The sequence below is a fragment of the Canis lupus genome, chromosome 15, assembly GCF_011100685.1.
Source record: "Canis lupus familiaris isolate Mischka breed German Shepherd chromosome 15, alternate assembly UU_Cfam_GSD_1.0, whole genome shotgun sequence".
Lineage (NCBI taxonomy): Eukaryota > Metazoa > Chordata > Mammalia > Carnivora > Canidae > Canis > Canis lupus.
Genome location: NC_049236.1, coordinates 7,066,533 through 7,089,694, shown reverse-complemented (window position 1 = coordinate 7,089,694; position 23,162 = coordinate 7,066,533). Strand labels below are relative to the sequence as shown.

Genomic DNA, 23,162 nt, shown 5'->3' with positions numbered 1-23,162 from the left:
GACATATAGCACATGAGCTTCTATTTATACTTTTACCTGGCCAGGGACCAATGTGGACCCAACACCCCAACCACAGGCCATTTCAGAACCAGACTAGTGCTCACTGAGAATCCGGGGTAAGGAAGCATGATCTTATGTCGATGTGTCTCTATTAGGCCTCGGTGGTGGGCAGGTGCCACAGCAACAGCTGGAAAAGCAGGCCTGGGAGAGCTCCACATGTGACTATTCTGGGAAGGAGGTGGTTTCAGGATCAGTGAAGGACAGCTACAGCCACAGGAAGGGGGCGGGGGGACACTATCCTCCTAGGGCTAGAGGAAAGGGAAATAGATGTCAGGGAACAGCTTCAGAGACAGCACCTTGAGGCCTGAAGACAGAGAGATAAATTAAGGTAAAATCTAACAGGCTTCCCTACAGAGGCGAAAGGAGCAGATGGTACCTGGGCTAGAGGTGAAGCCTCCAGCAGGAACAGAGGCTGCAGAGCTGGTCACCCGGCCCAGGCAGATGTGTGCAGAGCCAAGAACCTGGACCAGCCCTGGCCAAGGACAGGAGTGGGGTTGGGCTGGGTTCAGCGATCTGGACTGTTGTTAAGCTGAGGGAGGGAGTGGGGTCCAGTAGAGAAGGGGAGATTGGTTCCTTCTGTGTCAGGAGCAGCTTCTCAGCACCACATTTAGATCCTTACAGCCAAAGGGTCTGGGTGGGTAGGGCCAGGGATTGGGCGTTCCTAGCCCTGCAAGAGGGACGGGGGAGTCTTGAGCATCCTATTTGATAGCTGTTGAAAACTGTTGGCGTAGGAGTTTTCCCTGGACCCTGGAGAAGGGGATGTCCCACATCTAATCAAGGACCAGTCAACCTGGGTTACCTTCTTCTCCATCTTGGGTTGAAGGAGGGTCTTGGGTCAAATTCTTGAAGGTTTGGATTAAGTACAGGGTTCAAGAATCCAAAAGGACTGACAGTATAGAGCAGGCTGTTCTCCCTCTCTCCCCCAAGCTCTGTGCCTCTGGGTCCTCAGCCCAGGCTCCACTCGCCTGAGTCGATGGGAAGGAAAGAAGAGGATTCCCACACACTGTAACTCTAGACTGAGGCTTTCTTTCCACCAGGCCTAACCCCCCAGAGGCAATCAAATCTCAAGCTATTTTTCCCCAGGTCAGACACAGAAGACTAAGTCAGACATTTCCCAAAGGAAACTGACTGCGACGGGAAAAGTCACATTAAAAGCAAGGTAGTACAAGACCACAGGGATGGATGAGGCCATAGGGAATCATTTTTTATTTGGACAGAATCAAATTCAGCCTTAGGAGACTCAGCTGGCCCTAAGGTGGACACCGGATCATTTCTCAGACACCCAGCCTTGCATGGCCCCTGAGGCTGAGCAATTCATCCCACCAGAGAAGTAAGTTCATGATGTGGGCCAAGGCTGCCTCCTGGCCTAGGCCCGAGATGCTGACCCCTGCTGCATGGGATGAACCAGTCTAACCCCCAAAGAAGGAGAGATATTTGACAATTAGCTCTGACTTACCAGTGTGCGTTTGGGATCTCATTCGTGCTTCTGTTTCATTCCTCCAAAAAGCAGGAGATGGGTAAGATTTGGCTCATGTGAGGTATTAGGTGACATCCGATCCTTCCCACTCCCACCCTGTCCAGGTTTCAAATAAATATGGAGGAGACTGAGCAGCCTTCTAGGAAAAAGAGAGAAAATTAGCCATTCTCATAGGGTTTGTTTTGTTTTGTTTTTGTTTTTTGTTGTTGTTGTTGTTGTTGTTTTTTCTGGTTGCCATTCTCATAGTTGTAATGCAGACAGGAGTCCAGATTCCAGAGAGGGCAGATGACAATACCCAGTCCTAGTGAGGGTGTGGTAAAACAGGGACCATGACATACTATTGATGGGTGTGTAGTTGGTGCATCATTTTCGGTGGTAATTAGATGATGCGATTAAATAATTTAAGTGCACATGCATACTCCTTGATGCAGCAATTTCACTGCCAGGAATTTATTCTACAGATTTACAAGTATGCAAGGATTTGTGGACAAGGACACTCCTTGCATCATTTATGGCAGAAGATAGTAAAAACGAATCCCCTTCAATAGTGAACCAATTCACTATTGGTTTACCCAATTGGGTAAAATAAATACTCTGCATCTATCGACAAGAATGAAGTAGATGTACAAGATAAAATTATTATTAAAAGTTATAAAGAGATGTACAAGAGTCTTTTTTTTTTGTACAAGATTCTTAAACAAGAAAAGAAAATCGCAGAAGAGCCTTGTAATCCTGTCCTACTTGTGGGTTTTTGAAGACTATTAAGTATACTTGCATGTGTACTGGAATAGAAAACATCTAGAAAGATCTACACAAGAGAAAACAAACAGTGGCTCCTACTAGAGGAACTTTACTCTCCATTTCACATTTTCCTCTGTGCTTTGAATTCATTTTCTTCTTTTCTTAATTTTTTTAAAGGTTTTTATTTATTTATTCACGAGAGACACAGAGGGAGTGAGAGAAACAGAGACACAGGCAGAGGGAGAAGCAGGCTCCATGCAAGGAGTCCAATATGGCATTCGATCCTGGGACTCCAGGATCACGCCCTGGGCTGAAGGCATGCACTAAACCACTGAGTCACCCAGGGATCCCTTTGAATTCATTTTCAAACCTGTATTACTTTTAAAATGTAAATGAGAAAAATTTAAAGGAGGAATTAGGGACCAACGAAAGATAACCTATCAAAAAGAAAAGAAGCAATTTGTCACTTGTTACCAATCGAAGGCAAATTCAGAAATAAGACCCGGTGGCTCATTGGGGGGCCCTTGCTGACCCAGCCAACTTGGCAACACGAAGCTGCTGCTCTCTGTCGTAAGTTCTGGGTCCTGGAGAGGCAAGTAGTCCTGCTGTGGGGCCTCCAGCAAGAGGGCGGAGGAGAGGGGTGGCTCCCTTCCCCAACTGGAGCCAACTGCTGTGTCTGTGTCAGGAAGGCAAGTGGAGGGAAAGCACTGGTGGCCGTTGACACTGGCGGGGATGTGCACCCAGGGGGAGTCCCAGCTGAACGGAAGCAGAAGGCAGCAAGTCGGGCCGATCCTGCCCCAGCTGGGTTACCACCAAGTCTCGGCACCGGGAGCTGATGGCTGAATCCCAGGTATCAGTGCTGGATGCAACAGAAAAAGGAAGCGATCGTCAAGGCCGAGTCCAGAATGAACACAGGGAGTAGGAGCTTGGAGAGTCCCAGGAAAACCTGAGGACAGTCTACCTGTGGGGAACGTCTGAGTGAGTCCTCGTGCGTTTTGAGCTAATAATCCAGGTTTCACTCATTCCCCTGATAGACGGAGGTCCCACTGTGTACAGGACACAGCCACCAGCCCAGGGGATGCAGCACCGAGGAAGGCCAACGGGGACTTCATGGAGTTGGCTTGGGTGAAAATACAACTGCCAATATTCGACCTTTCTGGAGCTACCCAAAAAATAAAACTAAATGGCACCTTCTTACGGATCACCAGAAATACATTCTGGCAGATAGAAGGGAAACGTGAATTACCCAATGAATCGCTTGCTGCAGTCGGAAAGCCAGCCGTGGAGGAGTGAGGGGCTCACAGGGAGCTGCGGGCCAGGCAGGGCCTTAGGCCTGAGGATGCAAAGGGCTCAACTCGGTGAGGGTCGGGGGCGACATCAGTCCCCGCAGGACGGGCGCGGAGGCTTGGAAGGGAGACTGGGAAGGTGACTGAACCCGGGGCGAGGGGCACGGGGCCAGACTGCGGCCCACCACCTGTATCCAGACCAAGGCAGTGTCCCGGGAATATGGGGTGTGGGGGTGCCCAGGTAGTGGGGACCAGAGGGGTCGCGTGAGCGTGGACAGCACCTCGGCTGGGGTGGGGAGCAGCTGGGGTCTCGAGTTCTCCCCCAGGCACCCACGTGGGGAGACCCCACCAGGGCGCCCACGTAGGCTGGCAGCCCCAGGCCCAGAGCCAAGGCATAGGCCGCGGGCACCACCACCAAGAGAGCAGGGTCATCGCAGGGGCCACAGCAACGGCCCCCCGGGTCCCCACACACAGGGCCGTTCACCTCAGAGCCTGGACCAGGGAGAGGAAGAGAGTCACCGCGGGGCTGGCCTCCGAAGCAGCCCTCCACCCAGGCTCCTGGTCCCCAGGCCCAGCTGGGAGGCCACTCACGAAGCAGGATGTCCATGTGGGAGAGGAGGAGGACGGAGCTGAGCCGGCGCCCCTTGGGGATGGAGCAGGGGACGAACTCCAGAGTCATCTGAAGCGGGATGGGCTTCTGACAAGCTGCGGGGAAAGGAGGAAGAGGCAGGAGCCCCAGATAGCTTGGAAATTTCCAGCCCTGGTGAGGGAGCGAGTGGAAGCACCTCGTGCGGATGGAGCATGGCTCAGATACTGGAGGCACATGTGAGCCCAAGCAAAGCTGAGCCAACGGGGAGTTCTGGAGAGACCAGACCCGAATCTAGAGTCCTTCCCAGAAAAAGCCCCATCCTCCCTCCTCCGCAAACCACGCACGGAGGCAGGCACAGGCCCATGAGGACAGGCCCTTACGACTCTCCGGCTCTCCAGCCTATTTCCAGCCTCCCCTGGACCTGGGTCTGACCCCAAAGAAGTTCTGGGTCTGGTTCTAAACTTTGCACAGCCAAGCAAAAGAAGAGCACGGGGCCAGGAATGGGGCAGATCCTGGAGACACACATTTATTTGCCATGTGACCTTGGGCAAATTACTCCGCTTCGGAGCCGGGCTTGTCTGCTGTAAAACAGAGATTAAAATACCTACCTCACAGCCTTGTTGGGAGGATTATGAGGAAACATAAGTAAAACTCGGAGCGCGGCGGATGACACCGGGGAGACACCCCATAACCATTAGCTCCCTTCCCCTGCAGGCAGCACACAGATGAATGTGCACACCACCCACACAGGCACCCGGAGCTCACAGAACAACACAGACATCTGGGGCATGTTCCTCTTCTTTCCCCCGGGGTGGGGGTCGGGTGCACAAGCCAATGTCCTGTTCCTTTGTCTGGCACAGTCACCCTCCTAGGGGTCCCACAACTCAGTTCTCCCAATACCAAAATTCGCACTGCTGTCTTGGAACCTCTCAGGCTGCCATCCTTCCGGGACCCCGAATGTATTCTCTTCCCACCCCCCAACCCTCAGCTCTGTCCACTACGCCTCTAGCCCCCAACTGGCCCACCCCAACCTCTCCCTGCCATCCCACTATGTCGTCGTAGTCCTCTCTTACCTCCTACTGCTCTGGTTCACGTCGCAAGCCCCAGGGCCCCGGGCCCCTGGCTTTAAGGAGCTAGAGCCAGCGCACTGCACTCCTGCCCACACATCTCAGACCCTCCCATCCACGACTAATTCCGGGACACCACGTGAAGAATGGGGCCCAACAGCTGGAGGAGCTGGCCCACCCCCCCCCACCGTGGCAGCTCTGAGCTGGCTCTGTGGGGTACAGCCAGGGCCCCAAGGGGAGGGAGCATCTTGGAGGGCCAGCGGGCACAGGGAGGAGGAAAGGCCTTGCAAGCTGAATGTACTAGTGCTGACCTGAGGAAGGTCCAGGGTGTGGTTGGTGGGGGGGGCACATTTCCTGAGGCCTGGCTTCTCCTTGGGCTGCAGAGGCACTGCTGGAGCTCCAGAGCTGCTCTGCTCCACACCCGCTGGCCAACCCACTTCCCCAGCACCCTGCCTTTTCTGCAGCTGCTGGGCGGCCAACAGTCACGCTGGTGGTGGGGAAGGGGGGCGGGGGCTGTAACTGCTAATCAGCTCAGGGGCCAAATTGGATCTAATGCCAGCTGTGAGAGGTTTTACTCAAAGTCCTGGCTGGAGACTGGCTGGCTGGCACATCCTGGAAGGGGTGGAGATGGTAAGAGGCCAGGACCCCAGGGGCTCTAGCCTCTACTTTCACGGGCTTCAGAATGTTCATGCAGAGGGGCGATTCTGGAAAGTAAGGCACAGTTAATCACATTGGACAGATCATCCCATCTCCCCTGTTGAAGAAAGCAGGGGTGCCCTGCCTGCCCACTTTTGACTTTGGCAGCTGGTGCAGTGGAAAGTGGGGGTCTGGAGTCAATCAGGCTTTAATTCCAGTCTCAGATATGACAGGTAGGCGCTGAAGCTTTCTGAACGCAATTTCTCATCTGTAGAACAAACTGCTATTTAATAACAAATGCTATTTAATAATAGCATTTACTGAGCACATATTATGTGCCAGGCACGACTGTAAACACTTTAGCTCACTAAATCCTCCCAGCAACTCTATGAAGCACTTACCATTATGAGCCATATTTTGGAAATAAGCTAGCAAGTGGCAGGGACCATTATATACCCCCTCTCTTTTTTGCCGAGCAGAGTGCATAAAGCTTAACCAGTTTGAGTCCATCATGGGAATTCCATTTTCCTTGCCAATGGTGGGTCTAGGGACAGAAATGGGACATAATTCCAGCCAGTGGGGATGTGAGGAGAAATCTGGGGGTCTCCTAAGAGAGCTTTCCTCTCTCTTTTCACCTTTGGATGTTATGTGCAAACGTGCTGTCTGGAGATGCTGCAACTATTTTGCAACACCGAGGGCAGGAGCAGATAAAAGCAGCAGGGCCGTGGCTCAGTAGGTTGAGCCTTTGCCTTTGGCTCAGGTCATGATCCTGGGGTCCTGGGATGGACCCCACATCGGGCTCTCTGCTCAGTGGGGAGTTTGCTTCACCCTCTCCCCCTGCTGCTCCCCATGATTGTGCACTCGTGCGCACTGTCAAAAAAAAAAAAAAAAAAGGCAGAAAGTTGAGAGAACGTCAGTCTTTGATGTCACTGCAAAGCAGCCAAATTACCCAACCTGGAAACTGAAGGGATGCTATCGCTGGACCTCTGAAGAAACGGCTTCCTGACTGTTAGGACACCTGCGTAATGAACGTGCACCAGTGTGTGTTGTACATGTGCCTTACACAGACGACCATCTTTCCGTGCTATTACAGATGCACCAGCACGTGCATACAGACGCATACGTGCACGCGTCCTCTAGACTGCATCGCTGTGCTTTCAGACAAAAGAAGAAGGGACCCAAGGGTGCCAGCTTGCCCGAGGTTCCCAGGATGTCCACGTCAGAGCAGAGCTTGCTGTTCTGCAGGGCGGATGAAATGGTCTCAGGTGCACAGACTTCTCCTCCCCCGTGGGCTCCCAAAAGCCAAGGTCCCTGCCCCCACAGTGGTCCATAGGCTGGAGGCTAGAGCACTTGCATAAATAAATGAGCTCTTTTCCTATCTTCTGTTATGGGGGGACGCATGCTTTCCAAAAGGCCCCCACTGAGGTGGAGATGGTCGGTGATGTGATAGTGGGGGCTCTGACCTGGTCACTTTCCTTCAGTAATTCTCCCGCGCACGCGCACGCCCTCCTGATTCCCCAGCACCTCCGGGATTCATCCCTCTGCCTGTGTCTCTGTCTCTCTGTCTCTCTGTCTCTCTCTCTCTCTCTGTGTGTCTCTCATGAATAAATACATAAAATCTTAAAAAAAAAAGTGTTTAAAAAAATTTTTTAACGTGCCTTTTGGAGCAGCACCCTCCCTTCTGGGGAAAGATATAAGGATGCAAAGGTGATGTACTGTGAAGTTTACAATAGCAACAAAAAAAGGAGACAACCCAGGGGTGCTTGGGTGGGTGGCTCAATCCATTGAGCGTCCAACTCTTGATCTCAGCTCAGGTAATGATCTCAAGGTCATGGGCTCAGCTCCCGAAGTGCTGGGGATGGAGCCTGCTTAAGAGTCTCTCTCTTCCTCTCTCCCCCTCCCCACCCTCTCTCCTCACTTCTAGGGAAAAACACTAAATCTGCAAAGGTGATGTACAGTGAAGTTTACAATAGCAAAAACTGGGGACAGTCTGAGTGTTCCTCCGCGGGGGCTTGAATAAATGCATTACAGGACATCCTTACAGGGAATACCGTACAGTCATTAACATCACTATGGGGACCTCTGGGGGTCTCAGCGGTTTAGTGCCTGCCTTTGGCCCAGGGCGTGATCCTGGAGATCACGGGGAGCCTGCTTCTCCCTCTGCTTGTGTCTCTGTGTCTCTCGTGAAAAAATAAATAAAATCTTTAAAAGTAAAATAAATAAATAAATAAATAAATAAATAAATAAAATCTTTAAAAAAAAAATCACTGAGCTAAAATAGACCTGGAATGGTGTTACAGTACCAGAGTTTTAAAAAGTAATTTATATTGTCTCATTTTCATTAAAAAATAGCTATGAGGGCACTGAAAAAAGTTGAGCAGTCCAGTTATTAAAAGGAATCAGTGGTAGTTATTTTGAAGCATTAAAATTTAGAGTGATTATTTATTTTGTTTATTTAAAGAATTTTATTTATTTATTCATGAGAGACACATAGAGAGAGAGAGGCAGAGACACAGGCAGCGGGAGAAGCAGGCTCCCTGCGGGGAGCCCGATGCAGGACTCGATCCCGGGACCCCAGGATCATGACTTGAGCCAAAGGCAGATGCTCAATCACGGAGCCCCCCAGGTTTCTCAATTTAGGGTGATTTAAATTGCTTTTCTATGTCCTATTTTCACAGTAGAACACGTACCCCTCAAAAGAGAGCAGGAAACGTCCACGGGAGGAAGCAGGACCAGGAGGCGTGCGCTTCAACAGCGGCCAACCAGGGATGTACTGGCAACAGGGCGCCCACTGCGCGTGCTCCCCCCAGTTCCAGTTCCTGCCGCGGCGCGAAGGGGCCGGAGGCCCTCTCTCCCGGGGTCCCTGAACGCGCGGGCAAGTCTCCTTCCCAGGGCTCCGGCCACCTCCTTCGTCTGGACGATGAGCCGCGGACCCCCAGCAGCAGCAGCAGGAGCCCCGGGCAGAGGGGGGCAGGCAGGTGAAGAGCCCCGGCGTGGACAGTGGGGTCCCCGAGGCTCCCGGAGCCACCGCAGACCCCACTGCACACATCTACACACACATGCACACACGCGGCCTAAGCGAGCTGCACCCACCCCTCGGGCCTTCAGGAGAGGCTAGAACCCAGACTGGAAGCCTCCTGAACTAACGCAGACCCCGTCCTTGGGGAGGAGGAAACTGGACCATCCAGCCCGGGGGGCGGGCATTTGGGAACAACCTCTGGTCCTTCGTCCTTCTTAGTCCTCCTGGAGAGGCGGCGGCCCGGGGCTTGGTGGAGGAGGGACGGGAAAGATCTGAAAATGAGGGAAGCTCCAGGGATGGAAAGAAACCCTGGGGCAGGGGTGGCAGTGGCCGCAGTCGGGGTGACACAGGGCCAGGGACACGAGGAGCCTGAAGACGTCTGGCCTTCGAAGCGGCCGCTGTCTGTACGTCAGCGGTTCCCACGGGCAGAACCACTGAGGGCTTCCTCGAGGCCCGCCTGTCCCCGGGGCATCCTGTGCCCTCCTAGTCAGGGGGCCCGGCTGCTGCACCCGCTCCCCACCCGGCGGACACATAGGTCCACTGGCAGCTGCTACTCCGGCCCCTCGTCTCAAGGGTAGGGGTGAGGGGAGCGGGGGCTCATAGGGTAGAACACATCCTTACAAGGGGGTACCCTGCACCCACTGAATCCACGAGGCAGGAACTACATCTGACCTAGAATCCTGTTATGCTACGTGAGGTTTAAAAAGCACCAGTTGGGCAGCCCGGTGGCCCAGTGGTTTAGCTCCGCCTTCAGTCCAGGGCATGACCCCAGGGTCCTGGGATCGAGTCCCATGTCGGGGGCCTGCTTCTCCCTCTGCCTGTGTCTCTGCCTCTCTCTCTCTACCTCTCATTAATAAAATCTTTAAAAATAAAATAAAAAGCACCTGTTCTGGTCTGGAAACGACAATAGAGCAGCGAGTTCCAGAAAGAAAAGGAAAGGAGGCAGCAGGGACGGGAACAACCAGGCATTCTGTTGCCCTCTGCCAGAAGTCCCCACTTCCCAGCTCACTTGCACCCCCTAACCCATCGTGAGCAGGGCCAAAAGCAAGCTCCGCACCTCCTGCAGCACCCCCGGGCCCAGGGCCAGCATGGCCAGGCAGCCCACTCAATGCCTCTTGGTGGCTCCTGGGGTCTGGCTGGCAGCCCGACACCTTCAACGGGAGCCCTCGGCAGGCTGCACGCGCGGGGGCTTTCTAGGGGTGGCAGGGAATCCCCGTCAGCCGCCCCCCCGGGGTCCACGGCCTGGGCCCTCCTGGGGGTACCCTGCGCCTGCACCCTCAGCAGTGAGCTCCTGCTCCAGGGCAGGTCCAGGCCTGAGGTCGTCTGGAGAGGAGAGGGCCCCGGGGAGTGAGCTTTGCCATCAGGAAGCAGGCTTTACTCTCCAGAAGGGCTGGGGTTGGGGGGGGGGGGTGCAGGGGCGCTGACTCCCTCCACAGCTCTCCCTAGAGGACAGCCCAGCCCCAGATTGCAAGACCAGGAAGCCAGGCATGCCCAGCTTCTGTCTGGCTGCCGGGCCTGGTTTCCTGGAGGCCAGGACCCCGCCGGAAATGGTGGGAGGTGGGGGAGAGGCTGGACGGGCAGACTGTCGTCGCTTAACAGTCCCGCTCTGAACACGGTCTGCGGGGCCTGGATCCCTTGCAGCAGACTCCCCAGTAGTTCAGGAGACTCGGGGGCTCACTTTGCTGAGTCGGGCTCCATCTGGGCCACGAGACCACCTCGCCCTTCCCCCCCCCCAGCTCTGCCCTCCCTACTGGGCTGCAAGAAGAAACTCTAAGCTGTCGGTGCAACTTGAGCGGATGCACCACACCCTTGGGCGGCTTGCCTACCACCCAGCGGGGAATAAACCCGCTCCTCACGAACCTCAGGGAACCTCAGGGACGCGACCCCAGAAAGGAGGGGCAGGGACAGGGAAGGCTGCGTCTGTCACTGGTGGAACAGAAGGCAACTGGACCCCACCCATCGGTCCTCCACCCCCCCACTGGCTCCCTCGAGGGAGCCCACAGCAACTCCACAGGCCCTGGGGTGGGGGGAGCAGGAGGAGAAGGAGGGGCGGGGAGGGGAGGCCTGGCCTCCTGAGTCTCCAGATCCTCACCCCCCAGGCTGTTGCCACCTTCCTCCCTGGCGGGGCAGCCCCATCTCACAGACCAGGGCACTGAGACCACCGGCTCAAATGACCAAGTGAGCCCCTCTAAATTCAGAAGTCTCTGGTCTCCCAACCAGTAGAGACCATCCAGGAGTATCTACACGCGCCTCCTCCCCAAAGATGGGGTTTCCTTCCTGCCTGAGCCAGCTCCGCCCCCCCAGCGGCCCCCTAGCCTCCCACGGGCCTGTTAGTTCTAGCACAATGCCTGGCACAGGGCAGAGCTCCAAAGTCATCTGTAAATTAGTAAGTTATGACATTATTAGTAATAAACCAGTAACAAGTATCTATACATTGTTTTCTTCGTGCAAAACACATTTTCCCTCGAATTTCTCTCAGCTGAAATTAAAATGTGAAAAGCATTTGAAAATTCGGACACTTGGGGATCCTGGGTGGCTCAGCGGTTTGGCGCCTGTCTTGGCCCAGGGCACGATCCTGGAGACCCAGGATCGAGTCCCGCGTTGGGCTCCCTGCGTGGAGCCTGCTTCTCCCCCTGCCTGTGTCTCTGCCTCTCTCTCTCTCTCTATCATGAATAAATAAATTAATTAATTTTTAAAAAAAGAAGAAAGAAAGAAAGAAAATTCGGACACTTGCAGCTGTGGGAAGAGAGACTTCCAACTGAACAAAACCTTACCAGCCACTCTTGGCCTGTCGGTATGACCTGGAGATCTGCCGAGACCTGGATGGACCAACAGTGGGCCAAATTAAGCCAGCTGTCTGGTTTTTTTCATTCCTTCCTCCTCCCCAGCTAACAATGTTTCTTTACATTTTTTAATGATAAAAAGAATTATAAAGGCAGCTCTCATGACACATGAAAACCGTATTATTTGGGGGCACCTGGGGGGGCTCAGTCGGTTAAGCATCCACCTTCGGCTCAGGTCATGATCCCAGGGTCCTGGAATGGAGCCCACATCAGGCTCCCTACTCAGTGGGGAGCCTGCTGCACCCTCCCTGGCTCCCCCTGCTTGCTCTCTCTCTGTCAAATAGATAAAATCTTTTTTTTTTAAGACTTTATTTATTTATTCATGAGAGACAGAGAGAGAGAGAGGCAGAGACACTGGCAGAGGGAGAAGCAGGCTCCACGCAGGGAGCCTGATGTGGGATTCGATCCCGGACTCCAGGATCACGCCCTGGGCCAAAGGCAGGCGCTAAACCGCTGGGCCACCCAGGGATCCCCTCAAATAGATAAAACTCTTAAAAGAAAAACCAAACTGTATTATTTCGATATTCATAAATAAAAAGTTGTATTGAAACACGGCCACGCTCGTTTGTGTATTGCCTTCAGCTGCTTTTGTGCTGCAACCACAGAACTAAGGAGCTGCTGCCATATGGCCTACAAAACCTAAAATATTCACTATCTGGCCTTTTATGGAAAAAGTCTGCCAAGCCCTAGTAGAGGGCCAGAGAGACCCCTACAAGGGTTCTCAAACTCTCCTGCTGTTTCCATTTCTGGTTAGCCAAGCCACTCAGATATGTGCTGTACCTACCCTTAGCCTGCTGGACTGCAGGCTGTCTGGCTGAACACGGCAATGTCCCTTGTATTCCTAAAGGCCCAGCGGTTTCTATTTCTACATCCAGCTGTGCTGGTACATTATAAGCGGTTTTGTTACCCTCATTTTTTTTTTTTTAATTTTTATTTATTTATGATAGTCACACAGAGAGAGAGAGGCAGAGACACAGGCAGAGGGAGAAACAGGCTCCATGCACCGGGAGCCCGATGTGGGATTCGATCCCGGGTCTCCAGGATCGTGCCCTGGGCCAAAGGCAGGCACTAAACCGCTGTGCCACCCAGGGATCCCTGTTACCCTCATTTTTGTCCCTAATCTAGATTATCTAATGAAACGATAAAATAGTTAAATTCTCTACCTTGGACTAATAAAATTATACATAACTAGGTATAAATGCATAATTACTAAATTCTTCAACATAAAGAAAAATTATTAATTAAAAGACTTATTTAATCACTGAAAACACATATCCACATTAAGAAATTATATTTTAGAGTACTTATACAAAACTTCACACAAAATTATAGACTTTGATAATAAGCAATTGCCATGTTTCTATTCTTTCTCCTTTACTAATTTTTCTATCCTTGGAATTAAAGATGTGACTGCAAGTCTTAGGGCAGGACCAGAAACCAACAGATTTCTTTGTTTTGACTCTGTCAAGGCAGAAAATGTAGCATCACATAAATAAATAGTAGAAAAAGGCAATAAAAACTTCATTGCCTTTTCATGGAGTTCTGGGTAACTTGTCTTTGCATTTATCCAAAACTGAGTTACAGACATTGATTTAAATACTGATTGTAATTCCAAATCTGAAGATAACTGTACTAGTTTTTCTTCTTCGAAGTCCGTGAGGTTACTATTTCGGTGATTCATAAAAGGATTAATTATCCACAAATTTCCTGAGCGCAAGTCTTCTTCTGGTGGGTAACAGTCATGGAACATTTGAGAAAGACCTTCCAGGTGCTCAAAAATAATGCTTGCAATGCCTCTCATATTTAAGTCTGATGAGTGTAAGAATTCAGAAAATGAAGGGAACATGTCATAATCATTCTCTTGTGTGCGCTTCAACCACATTTTTAACTTTTCCTTAAATATATCCATTTTATTATACAAATTGAAGAGAGTAGTCATAGTTCCTTGGAGACCTGAATTGAGTTCATTTATAAGTGAAAAAATATCTGATAAATAGGCCAGCTTTGCAACCCATTCCTCATCAAGAAAATACTTGGCCAAGTCTGAATGCTTTTGGTTTAAAAAAATTTCAACTTCATGTCGTAATTCAAATAATCTTGTTAAAATTCTCCCTCTTGATATCCAACGTACTTCAGCCTGGAGTGGTAAATTCACATGCTCAGACCCCATTTCTTCACATAAAATTGTTAACATTCGCGAATTCAATGCATTGCTCTTTATAAAGCTTAAAATTTGTGCTGACTGCAAAAGAATTTCATGTAAGCATGGAGACAACTTTTCTGCTGCTAAATGTTCACGGTGAATAAAACAGTATGTAAATGCCACTGTATTCGCAGCAATTTCTTGAATTTTTGCCCTTAAACCAGAACACCTGCCAGTCATGCTTGCAGCCCCATCTGTACAGAAACCAACACAATGTTTCCAATTCAACGATTTACTATCAATGTATTTATTTATTAGTTCAAATATCTCAAAACCAGTCATTTGAGAAGGCATTTCAATGCAACATAATAATTCTTCTTTTATATCACTGCAATCATAATCAATGAAACGAATATAGCACAAAAGAAGGGTGATATTTGAGATTTCAGATGATTCATCTACCTGAAGGGCAAACCACTTTGACTTTGTGACTTTCTGAATCAGCTGATCTTCAATGTCTGCAGACAATTCATCGATCCTGTGTCCAATTGTATTATTAGAAAGAGGAATGGTTTTCATTTGGTCTCCAGCACTTGAACCCAAAACTTCTGAACACATTTCTACTAAATATGGTTTAATTAATTCTTCAGCAATGGAGAATGGTTTCTTGCTGGCAGCAATTTGGAAAGCAATTAAATAAGAAGCTTTCACAAGTGACTTTTCAACTAGTAAACACTTTTTTAAAGAACTATTTTGACATTCCATTTCAAGAGATTTTTGTTCAAAAAAATCTACTGGTTTGTTTTCTAATTCTGAATGTTTTGTCTTCAAATGATGAGAAAGATTTGCTGGCTTCATGTTTTCAGTGGATAAGATTTCTCCACAAATCACACACTGTGGCCTTGGTGAACTTTCTTTTGATCCTGGACAGATAATAAAACCAACTTTTAAATATTCTGCATCATAAGTCTGGAAAAAACCTATTCTTTTCTTCTTTGCAGGTGGAGACTCAAGTTCTGCTTCCTTTTTCTCATTAGGCATAGGGAAATCTGAATGAAATATTTGAATCACTGTTATTTTCAAGAAGACATAAGCTATATTCTTTGTTTTCCCCCACACATTTAAAATTTATATTTTATTACTATTTATATTTGTCAAAAGAATACATTAAAGTTGAAATGCAAACGATGATATTTCCATGGTACCATTAAAAACTGAATTTCTCCTTGCTCCAAACTTGGCCACTGACTAAAACAAAATGGCAGGCTGTGGTACATGAACTAGCAATGCAATGTATTCAGTAGATTACTGGCATTAGGGCTGAGGTCCACAGGATACATCAAATTAAGAACAAATTATTCTATTTCTAAGTTTTTCAGAAAACAAAAGTTTCAAAAAGTTAACACTTAGTGAATTAAGATGAAGGATATATTAAAGTTCATTGTGCCATATTTTCAATCTTTCTGAATTCTGAAATTTTCCCAAAGTGGAGGAAAAAAATTATTAGAATACCCAGTGTCAATGAGAGTAAAGAGAAATGGATATTCCTAAACACTGATGTAATTTTTCAATTTTGTAATACCTATCAAAAGCCTTAAAAATCTGTGATACCTTTTGAATCTAGAATTCTACTACTTAGAATTTATCCTAATTAGACAAGTGAACAAAAATCCATTTACACAACTTAACACTGTTTATAATATTACATAACTAAAAGCAATCTCACGGTTCAATCATAGGGGGACGAATAGGTTATATACATTATAATCAATGCATCCATTAAGAATCTCGATGTATAGTGCTCGCTTCAGCAGCACTATGCAGGATTCTCCTTGACTCCTACCAAAAAGAAAGGTACCCTACATAAAAACTCATGATTACTTACTGACAAACTATGCTTTTTTTTTTTTTCAGACTATGCTTTTAAATACAGTATATTCAAAAAAAATAAATAAATACAGTATATTCTGGGTAGTAAAATTATCATTAAAAACAAAAATTAAAAAAATGCTTTGGGCAGAGTAGGCAACACAAGTCACTGAAAATATAAGGGTAGTGGCAGTTAACATGGCTTGGGGGCAATAGTTTATAACCTTTCCAAGTATGAATGAAAATAATTTTCCCGATCGCCAACACCTCAGATACATAGTTCTACTTTCAGTAAATAACAAATCAATTCATGGTGTTTTTTTAAAAAAGAACTAAGGCTAAATCACTGCTGCCTTTTTTATATCATTAATGCTTTTAAATAAATTTATATCTTAGTAGTCATAACAGTTTGTACATTTGAAAAACAGCAGTGCACATGCAGAGCTGTTTGTCCACTCTACACATAATGCTGTGTGTGCAGATGGATGCAGTTTAGTAGTTATCATTGTTGACAATAATTATAAAAGGAAGCAATCAGATGTTCAAAGTATGTGATCCAAGAATGAATGTGTTCACATTTATGAAACTGTAAATGATTTTCTTTACTTTTCTTAAAAAAAACAAAAACAAACAAAACAGAGTAACTTTCTACATTTGGAGAGCTCAGGGACACATACCTGTCTGACATTCCTTGTGTTGTGTATGTGGTTTGCAAGCGGTGGCCTTGGTCTGTGTGACAGGCTTGCACAACACTGCTTTGTTTTTTAAAAGCCTGGAAGACTGGGAAGATAGAAGTTTCGTGGCATCTGTCTGTGTGCTTCCCTAGTTAAAAACAAATTCAGAAACCAAAAAGTGATGTTTTTCAGTACCTTATCACTGACCATAATTGCTATCAATTGAAAGGTGGCACATAGCAAAAAAATAGTAATAATAACAATTCTTCTGAAAGAGCAGTTGCAATAAGTAAGTTACTTTGGAAAATATACACTAATTCCTGATTCTTCCAATCAGTATCTGTTCCATTTATCAATTAAAAAAATACTCTAAAAAAAAAATACTCTACCTATAGTAAGGACCATCAAAACAGTAAAGACAATCTTTGCTGATTAGGACAACTGGCTATTCAGAAAAATCTGGTCCAATCTCAAACCACATGCAAAAATATATTCCATATTGATTAAAGACCTCAACATTAAAAAAATAAAACTTTAAAATCTGGAAAGGGGTACCTGGCTGGGTCAGCCAGCAGAGCATGTGATTCTTAATCTTGGGTTGTGAGTTCAAGCCCCATGTTGGGAGGAGAGATCACTTAAAAAAATTTTTTAATCTTAAAAATCAATAAAAATAAAATAAAATCAACGGAGAACTTTCAAATAGCCAGAACAAGGAGAAGGTTTTTTTTTTTTTTTTTTTTTTTAAAGATATCTCTACACCCAACATGAAGCTTGAACCTGCAACCCTGACATCAAGAGTTGCAAGCTCTACTGACCAGCCAGCCAGGTACCCTAAGGAGAACCTTAGGTATTCAAAATACAAAAGAGTTAAAAACAAAACAGAAAAGACTAATACATTTGGCTACCTTGAATTTTTTTGCAAATAACAAGTTTTTATAAGACAAAGCTGAAGAATAATCAACAGAGTAGGAGAATGTACCAAAAACATGTTTTCCATTCAATAAATATTTACCGAATGTTTACTATAAACCAGGCACTGTTTTTAAGCCCTGGGGATATAGCAAAAATCAAGACAAAGAAAGTCCTGCTTTTATTGGCTTTACATTCTACAGGAAGAGACAGAAGATAAACAAGTAAAGCAAATATATAATGTATAATTCCAGGTAGTGAGAAGTGCTATGAAAGAAAAGAAAGTGGGCAGCCCTGGTGGCGCAGCAGTTTGGTGCCGCCTACAGCCTGGGGTGTGATCCTGGGGTCCCAGGATCGAGTCCCACATTGGGCTCCCTGCATGGAGCCTGCTTCTCCCACTGCCTGTGTCTCTGCCTCTTTCTCTCTGTGTCTATGAATAAATAAATAAATAAAATCTTTAAAAAAAAAGAAAAGAGAAAAGAAAGAAAGAGAAAAAGAAAAGCAAGCAAGAAGCAAGCAGAGTAAGGGAATGGAGAGTGATGTGCAGAGGAGGGGTATTTTTGGAGTAAACATCTGAACATTGATCTTATAAATACTCAAAAGAGCAAACCATGCAAAGGCCTGAAGTCAGAGGACTCCAGGCACTGGGATTATAGATGCAAAAGTCCTCAAGTGAGAAAGAGTTTGGCCTGCTTTAGGAACAGAGACGAGAATAAGGCTGAAATAAAGTAAGCAGAGGCTAGAATGAAATGTCTGAAAAGGTAGGCAGAAGCCAAATTTCATAGGATCAGGAAGGTCTTAGTTTCAAAAACAACAAGAAGTTAGGACTGTATTTTAAAAGTGATGGGAAACCACTGCAGATTTTATTTACACTTACTTTTTAAATAGGCAACAGATGTAATAATTTTAAATTATGTAATAATACAAAAGGTATAAAACTATATGCATGAAGGGGTGCCTCGGTGGCACAGTCGGTTGAGCATCTGACTCTTGGTTTTAGCTCAGGTAGTGATCTCAGGGTCATGAGATGGAGTCCTGCTTCGGGCTCTGCTCAGCACAGAGTCTGCTTTAGACTCCCTCTCCGTCTGCCCCCTCCCCTCCATGTGCACTAAGATAAATAAATCTTAAAAAAAAAAAAAAAGAAGTATATACATGAAAATTAAGTTTTCCACCTCTGTCTGCCCTCTATCCAGACTCATCCTTGAACACAACCATGGTCCCCAGTTTCTCAGACACCCTTGTAGAGATGGCCCCTGTACTTAAGTTGCTTCTGACTACAAATTGGTAGCATATTATTAGTTAGGTTCCAGCACCTTGCACTGTACATACAGCAAGCTATCTTAGAGGTATATTTATGTAACTGCTCCCAGGGCAGCTTTACACACTCAGTGTACCATAGGTAAATCTGAAGAGTCTGCTGCTCAACAGGAAATGTCAAAAATATTTGCTTTTATAAACATGCCATAATAAATACCCCTACATGTGAATTAATTCTACATGTGTTAGTATATTTATAGAGTAAGGTATTATAAGTGCAGTTGGGTGGGTCAGAAGATTTTTATTATGATGGTGCAGCCAAATTGCTTTCCACAGAAGCGTATTATATCGAAGTATACGACCTTCAGCAATGTATGTGAGCCTGTTTCCCCATACTCTAGTTAACACAGAACTATGAAACTTTTTTGCTATTTCTCAATAAATTAAAAATTACCTAACATTAGTGGGGTTAGTGCATCTTCTGTGAACTATCTACTCCTATCATCTTGTGTTTTCCTTTACTTTTAAAAAAACTTCTATGCGTATTTTTTGAATGAGCAATGTAATACGTGACATAAAATTCAAAGATTTAAACATTAAACAATGAAAAAGTAGTAATTCCCCCTCTTAAAATTCTGCCTCAGTCATTCAGTTTTCCTCAGAGGCAACCACTATTATCTACTTTCTGGCTGCCTTCCAGTGCTTTCTATACATATGTACAAGCATGTGGTTTGTGTGTGCGTATGTGTTTAAAATACAAATGGCAGTAGGCTATATACTATTTTGTCTTTTTCATTTATTATATACGAGACTGGTCTATGTCTGTACATATATAGCTACCACATTCTTTTTAAGTGCATAGTATTCTACTGTATGGATATAGCAAATTTATTTTAACTACAGTCCCCAAAGAGTTGCTGCATATGCTTGTGAAAGGAACTCCACTTACCAGATAGGATATAGGAGAGGGGTATATTTCAGGCCCTACTCATGTAGGCCTATTTTTTTCTAGTTCAGACAGTAACTTAGGATGAACTCACAGTGGCTCTGACTACTGATGAAACAATTTGGTTGTTTTCAAGCCTCTGCTGCTACAAACAATGTAGCAATCATCCCTGTATATACTTCATTTTATAAATGTGTGAAATGTATCTGAAGGATAAATTCCTAAAAATGGAGTTCCTTGGTAATATGGTATTTACATTTTAAATTTTAACAAGTTTTACTAAATTGCTCTCTGTAGCAGTTTTAGCAACTGCTATTGACAATATGTAAAAATGCCTTAACAGTGTTATCCATCATTTTTATCTTTGCCAATCTCATAAAACTGTAGCTTTAACTGGCATTTCTCTAATTTTGAAGCTGAATATCTTTGCATATGTTTAAGAACAATTTTTACTTCCTACTCTGTAAACTGAAGGATCATAGTTTTGCCCATTTTCCTAATGGGTGCGGGGTCCTTTTATTGATTCACAGAAGCTCTTTACATATAGAAAAAAACTAGCCTTTTATGACATGAATTGCAATCTTTTTATTTTTTTTTCATATCCTTTGACTTTGAAATGTAGTTGAATTTCCCTAACAAATCTTTTATGGCTTTTGGGTTATGCGACATATTTAGAAAGACTTTCCCCACTTCTGCATTAAAATTCTTTCCTGTATTTTTTCCAACTACTTTATTATTTTTTTATATTTAAATCTCTTCTCCATCTAAACTTCACTTTGGTGTAACCTATAAGGTAGAAATCCAACTGCATTTTCTTCCACATGTATACTCAATTGTCATAACACTATTTATTGAATAATCTAAATCTCCCACTGATCTATTTGAATGCCATCTTTATTATTTCTAAATTTGTATATATATTTAGGTCTACTTCTGGACGTTTTATTGAGTTGTCTGTCTATTCAAGGCTTCAGTATCAGTTATTTTTAACTACCTCGCTTTGTAAAATTCAGAGTTTTACTATAATTTCGGAAGCTAGCTCTTCCCCCTTCTTCATTCTTCTTTTTCAGAATTTCATTGAAGGTTTTTAAGCAGTAAAGTGACACAATCTGATTTGTTTTAAGATCATTTTGCTAACAATATAGAGGGGAAAAAAATGCAAAGGATAAGAATGGAAGCAGGAAGACAAGTGGGTAGTCACTGCAATGAACCAGAGAAAAGATGATGGTGCCTCAGACAAAAGATGTAGCAATAGGAGTGATAAGAAGTAAGGAACAATAGAGAGGAAGTCTGAGGAAAATAAAAGTGTTCTTATTTAGACATATTATTTGAGATGGCTATTAATCATCTAAGTTGAGGCATAAAGTAGGCAGTTGGATACAGGAATCTGGAGCTCAGAGGTCACAGCAAGAGAAATAAATCTGGGAATAAGCCACCATACAGGTGGTGTTTAAAATCACAAGAAGTGGGATGCCTGGGTGGCTCAGCAGTTGAGCGTCTGCCTTCAGCTCAGGTGATCCTGGAGTTCCGGGATTGAGTTCCACATTGGGCTTCCTGCATGGAGCCTGCTTCTCTCTCTGCCTATGTCTCTGCCTCTCTCTCTCTCTCTCTCTCTCTGTGTGTCTCTCATGAATAAATAAATAAAATCTTAAAAAAAAAAAAAAAAAAAAAAAAACAGAAAAAACACAGGAGATATTGAGTCCCTGGGAAATAAGGTAGATTGAGAATAAGGGCAAGTATGCTGACCTGGAAGTTGAAGAACAGATTTCAAGAAGGAAGGGGAGATTAATTTTATCAAATGCTAAAGGATGAGTAAAATGAGAACTGCAAATTGACCACTGGATTTGCAAAATAAAGACTGATGGTGACCTTGACAAGAGCAGTTTTAGTGGAATGGTGCAGACAAAGCCAGACTTAAGTGAGCTAAGTAAGGAAAGATAACAGAAAGGAGAATTGAGGCAGGAAGTAGAGGCCACCCTTAAAGGAGATTTTCTAATATGGAGAGTAGAGAAATAGGACAATAGCTGAAGGACTATGCTATTAATATATATACATGTTAAAGATTTTTATTTATTTATTCATAGAGACACAGAGAGAGAGAGAGAGGCAGAGACACAGGAAGAGGGAGAAGCAGGCTCCATGGAGTGAGCCCAATGCAGGACTTGATTCCGGATCTCCAGGATCACACCCAAGGCCGCAGGCGGCACCGCTGAGCCACCGGGGCTGCCCTAAAATATCTTTTTAAATAGATATTAAGTATTACTGCATGTTTTTGTATCAGTGAACATGAGGAAAAAGAGGTGGGGGCAAATCCAGAGTACATAAAGAAATTCTATAAATCAATAAGGAAAAAATTCAACACAAAAATGGGGAAAAATAAAAAATAGGAAATTCAAAGAAATTTCAAATGTTCAAAAACATAGAAATATGGGCAGCCCCGGTGGCTTAGCAGTTTAGCACCGTGTTCAGCCCAGGGCCTGATCCTGGAGACCCAGGATTGAGTCCCACATCAGGCTCCCTGCATGAAGCCTGCTTTTCCCTCTCCCTGTCTCTCTCTCTCTCTCTCTCTCTCTCTGTCTCTAGTAAATAAATAAAATCTTAAAAAACAAAACAAAACAAAAACATAGAAATATAAGCAAACATGTAATTAGTGATCTGCAAAATAAAACAAGAAGATATTACTAAACAGATTGACAAAAAAAGAAGTTTATTTTTATTTTTATTTTATTTTTATTTTTTTTTTATTTATGATAGTCACACACAGAGAGAGAGAGAGAGGCAGAGACATAGGCAGAGGGAGAAGCAGGCTCCATGCACCGGGAGCCCGACGTGGGATTCGATTCTGGGTCTCCAGGATCGCGCCCTGGGCCAAAGGCAGGCGCTAAACCGCTGCGCCACCCAGGGATCCCAAAAAAGAAGTTTAAATCTGACAACATCAAATTATAGTGAGGCTGTGGAAATAAGTAAAATCATAAACTTCTGGGGAACAAAAACTGAAACAGCCATTTTAAAAACTAAAAATGCTAATGTTCTTTGACTCTGAAATTCTATTTTATATCTACACTTGACAAACACCTGCACATGTGCACACAGAGATGTATATAAGGATGTTCAATGTACCAGAGATTTTTAATAGTCAAAAACTGGAAGCAATCTAATGTTCATCAACAGGGCAATGGATAAACAAAATGTGTTACTTCCACATACTACTATATAGTAGTCAATAAACTAATAAATTAATTCAGTAGAGTCAGAGAATACAAAACTAACATATGGAAATCAGTTGCATTTCTATACACTAATAATGAGCTATTAGAAAGAGAAAATTGAAAAACAATCCCGCTTATAATTACATCAAAAAGAATAAAATACCTAGGAATAAGTTTAATCAAAGAGATAAAAGATCTGTACCCTGAAAACTATAAGACACTGATGAAAGAAACTGAAGAAGATAAAAATGAATAGAAAGCCATATACCATGCTCATGGATTGGAAGAATTAATACTCTTAAAACACCCATACTACCGAAAGGTATCTACAGATTCAATGCAATTCCCATCAAAACATCAACATTTCTCACAGAACTAGAAGAATACTAAAATTTGAAACCACATGAACCCTGAAACCCTATGAAACCACAAAAACC

General features: G+C 45.2%; 2 protein-coding genes across 14 annotated transcripts in view; both read right to left on the bottom strand.

Moving 5' to 3' along the window:
• Positions 1 to 2,592: 2,592 nt before the first annotated feature.
• LOC119869353 lies at positions 2,593 to 5,113 on the bottom strand. 5 transcript variants are annotated; one of them, XM_038557565.1, is made up of 5 exons: positions 4,762 to 5,113; positions 4,156 to 4,269; positions 3,525 to 3,611; positions 3,240 to 3,440; positions 2,593 to 3,137 (listed from the first exon to the last, which is right to left on the bottom strand). In XM_038557565.1, exons 1-5 carry the CDS (start codon positions 4,794 to 4,796, stop codon positions 2,960 to 2,962), a joined length of 615 nt encoding a protein of 204 aa, XP_038413493.1. In that variant the 5' UTR covers positions 4,797 to 5,113; the 3' UTR covers positions 2,593 to 2,959. The 5 variants fall into 5 exon arrangements, 2 of the variants coding, with proteins under 2 accessions (XP_038413493.1, XP_038413492.1); XR_005369899.1 differs by lacking the exon at positions 4,762 to 5,113 and having other exon boundaries at positions 4,049 to 4,752; XM_038557564.1 differs by lacking the exon at positions 4,762 to 5,113 and having other exon boundaries at positions 4,156 to 4,752.
• Positions 5,114 to 12,955: 7,842 nt separating this feature from the next.
• The window catches only part of ZMYM6 (zinc finger MYM-type containing 6), a 41,232-nt gene continuing 31,025 nt past the window's right edge, over positions 12,956 to 23,162 (bottom strand). For 8 of the 9 annotated variants that reach the window (XM_038557959.1, XM_038557962.1, XM_038557958.1 and 5 more), the window contains 2 exons: positions 16,408 to 16,552; positions 12,956 to 14,910 (listed from right to left, as the gene is read on the bottom strand). In XM_038557959.1, the coding sequence (XP_038413887.1) occupies positions 13,079 to 14,910; positions 16,408 to 16,552 (1,977 nt within the window). In that variant the 3' untranslated portion in view covers positions 12,956 to 13,078. The remainder of the gene's footprint in view (positions 14,911 to 16,407; positions 16,553 to 23,162) is intronic. The other variant, XM_038557961.1, reaches the window with a different exon arrangement.